The 3,866-nt window shown below is 43.5% G+C and overlaps 1 protein-coding gene across 1 annotated transcript in view; it reads right to left on the bottom strand.

Moving 5' to 3' along the window:
- Nucleotides 1-161, bottom strand: part of LOC126395948 (uncharacterized) — a 4,995-nt gene extending 4,834 nt beyond the window's left edge. The window contains exon 1 of the mRNA XM_050053751.1: nt 73-161. Coding sequence (XP_049909708.1) covers nt 73-161 — 89 coding nt within the window. The remainder of the gene's footprint in view (nt 1-72) is intronic.
- Between the last annotated feature and the right edge of the window lie 3,705 nt (nt 162-3,866).

The following is a 3,866-nucleotide window of genomic DNA, read 5'->3' on the forward strand; positions in this document are numbered from 1 at the left end:
CCCCCCCTCCAAGACATTTACATCACCCGCCTCACCTGCAAAGCCCTCTGCATTGTTGGTGACTCCACTCACCCGTCACACACCCTCTTCAGCCTGCTGCCATCGGGGAGGAGACTACAGAGCCTCCAGGCCAGGACCAGCAGACTGAGGGACAGCTTCATACACCAAGCTGTCAGGACACTCAACTCCCTCCCTGCTCTGCTGCCCCCCCCCACACACACACAAGCTCCTGACCCCCCCAATACACAGACTGGTCCCATTCACCAGCCTGACAGAGTCTGGAGGGATAATAAAAGACAGTGGCGTCACCAAGCATTTTTTCCGGGGTAAGGATTGGACAGATTCAAAGTCAAACTCTGCAACTGCGCGCACTTGTCGAGGAGGACAGCCTGCCAGTCGATCAAGTGGATTTCATTTCAAGGATGTTACAGAGCTGATTTCATTTGCGACATAATGAAGAAATCAAAGTATAAACAGATTGACATTTTGGGATTCTCCAAGAAGAAGAACAAAGGTAAGAGAGATGGTTAATGCATGTATGCCTCTGTAGCACTAGTTTAACTAGCTCTCCTTTTGAACTAGCTTGCTATGCTTGCTAGCAGAGTAAATCATCAGATCAGTGGTAGTCGAACTAGCAGCTATCTATCTATCATGTATTTCTTGACTAGAGAAAAACAGCTGTTATCATTATTCATTGCTCGTCATCCTATGTGGGGGTATCTGTCTTAAGGCCATGACACACCAAACTGTCATCAAAGAACTAGTGGCGACAAAGCTGACTGTTGCATCGTCTACGTCGCCTCACGTCGCCCTGTGTCAGTTGCATTTGAACACACTACACGAACTGCATCCGACGGCCAAGTAGCACGTACGTTCTGCGCCTGCGTGAGAGAGAGCGGAGTGAGAGAGTGGTACATCCTGTCGAGGGGTTTCCTATCTGTGCAGCCGAGCACCGCAGCACCTCCACAGACTATTACATCCAGACGGTCCCGGTGTTTCCTCCGCAGGTTCCACTTCACTCAGCTGCCCGATAAACCCGCTGCTTCTTCCCTCTTTAACCTGAATAACAAACCAGGGCTCGGTGAGCCGGGGCTAGCTCAGAGATTAGCGGAGGCTAACTGGCTGTGCTTCGCTAGCTCAGAGATTAGCGGAGGCTAACTGGCTGTGCTTCCCTCCGGTCATGCTGCGGCTAACGCTTCGCTAGCCGTTCCCAGCTAGCTCCGGTTTGTTATTCAGGTTAAAGTGTGAAGAAGCAGCGGGTCTGTGGGGCAGCTGAGTGAAGTGGAGCCTGAGGAGGAAGCACCGGTTAGCCCCGGTTTCACTACAGGCAGATTCACTCGCTACAGGGGCGAGGAAATAAAACCTGAACAGCCAATCAGAGTGATCTCTCTCACCGACAAGCTCCGCCATCGATTCAACATGCTCAATCGGCCAAAAAGCCACCGATGCCGAAGTCCCAACGGTGCGGGACACACCGCAAAAACTAGGCCGACAGACGCTCACCGACGGCCCGACTTTGGTCGACGGCCGACCGTCGGCTTGGTGTGTCAGGGCCTTTAAACTAGCATTCCATTGCAACTGCATGGAAGGCGTGCATGGCTAGCTCTGTAGGGTAATATTTAGCTTTGTAGCTTGCATTGAGAGGTTACACCCTACATGACACTAGCTCAAGTCAAGTTCTCCTCATGCCACATACGCTAGCTAACCTGCTGTAACTGTCAGCCTGTGCTGTGCTGTTACTAGCCAACAGAACATTTCCCAGAGTCCATCTCCAGCTTAGTTACTCAAGTTTTCTTTGCTACATTTGCGCGCTTAACTTGAAAGAAAATATCAAAGTAATGGTAGTTCATTTGATTTTGCTTTATTTGCACACGAGGGTGCTGCTGTGCTTAGCTTGTAGCCTTGTTCATCTTAGTCACCAAGCTGTTGTAGGTTAACGCTGTTGTTGTTGCTGATATAATTTTATTTACTCTTGAAAATGCACACACAAACACTGATCACCTGACTCGTTAACTCAGCTCAGGTAATGCGCCGGCTGATTGCTGGCTTGCAGCATCTGAAGTTACAAATTCTCCGTTTCCTAACTTAATGCAGTTCAGTTCTGTTTTGCCTACCTACACAGTCCAAGTGTAGACACTAAGTCTGACAGATAAATGATTAACTTCTCCTTCATCATGCATGATTTTATAGATTAGTCTATGAAAAGAAAAAGAAAATAAGGGTGTTTGTAGTCCAAAGAAAAACTCACATCAGGTGAGTAGGCAAAAAATTGTCAAAAAGAAAACAGGAAAAGCTCGCACACTGATCAGAAAAATGGATTATCCATTGTTCATGACAATCCATTTTTCTGATCAGTGTGCATAGATTAGTCTATGACAATAAAATAACAAAGGCTGTGCTTCTTATTGTTTAGTAAAATACTTGTATCATTTAATTCAGTCAGTGTAAAAAAACATTTCGTGACGACAAATTAGTGCAAGTAAAGTCTGCATTTCTATTCTAAAATACAGACACTTGTCATCATTGCTCAGCAGCATGCACATTGTAGGGTGTAATCTTGATATTATTTTACTGTATTGCAAATTTGGTCAGTTGTTTTAATGATTGTTAAGCTTAGAGCGTGACTGCTATCTGTTGTAATCTAGCCTATTACACACAGTCATTTCAAAGCTATCAACAGTAAGACTGGCTTACAGCAAGCATTCCCGATCAATACTAAATAACACAAATATTTTGAATTAGATTCAATATAATATGCAATGCAGAAATCTTAAAAGAATCAATTAATGAACGAGTCTAACTGTGACAATACATCAACACTATAGTGCATAAATACAAAAATTAAAATACATTTAATTGTGGATAGTGGATATGCTTTTTTGAGTGTTACACGTGAGTGCGGATCTGTTTTTTTTGCATCATTGGTTTGTTGTTAATACACACCTATCTCTCAATGTCATGTAGAGGGAAGCAGCATGGAGTGAGGAGCCAGAAGCTGCAGCAGCTGCTGAATCAGCTTCAATTATGGAAACAGGTCACAGTAATTTTGTGTGTTTTTTTCTATGTTTGAGAAAGTCACTGAGTTGAAATATTCCAAATATCTTCAATGCTTTCCATGCATTTTACATTTTCTGTACTGCTCTAGTTTGGATCAGCACACACGTGAGTTCTTGAGTTATTGGTTTGCAGCCGTTCCACATACTTCAACTTGATTTCATGATTTTGTAGATGGCAGCCAAGATGACCTGCAGATGGGGGAGCCATAGGAGGAGTAGCAGCCGAGTTAGAATTTGGCATGGGACCCAGTAAGTTGTTGCAGCCTGAGCCATGCTAGCTAGCCCACCCCACAGTATTTCATTCATTGCAAAAGTGGGTGGCCTTAAGGAGAAGCTCATGCTCAAGTCTAATGCTGTTATTAATGTGGATGTTAATTTCACCGACACTGTGTCTTTTACTCTCTCCAGTAGCTTTCTGGTGGAAGGAGTGAGGCAGCAACAAGGGGAGCAGGTGCAGGAAGATGCATACAGTTCACACAAGGTATTTTTTATATATTTTTTTTATTAAGATGCATTCATCTGTGGATATGTAAAGCAATTAAATTAGGTTTCTGTAAAATCCTGAAATCTGACATTATTAATATATGGGCTATTCTGACCTCCTTTGACTTTATGCTATGATAATAAGGTGTTGCACATATGCAACTGAGCTCTTATAAACTACAACAAACTAAAATCTGCATTAGGGATACAACGATTACCAGTAAAATGATACACCGCGGTAAAATTCCCGATGGTTAGTATTAACGTTTCAAATTTTAATTATCATTAAAACTGTGTTTGATTACTACACTTTGAAAAACTCACAGT

The sequence above is a fragment of the Epinephelus moara genome, chromosome 9 (genome assembly GCF_006386435.1).
Source record: "Epinephelus moara isolate mb chromosome 9, YSFRI_EMoa_1.0, whole genome shotgun sequence".
Classification (NCBI taxonomy): Eukaryota; Metazoa; Chordata; class Actinopteri; order Perciformes; family Serranidae; genus Epinephelus; species Epinephelus moara.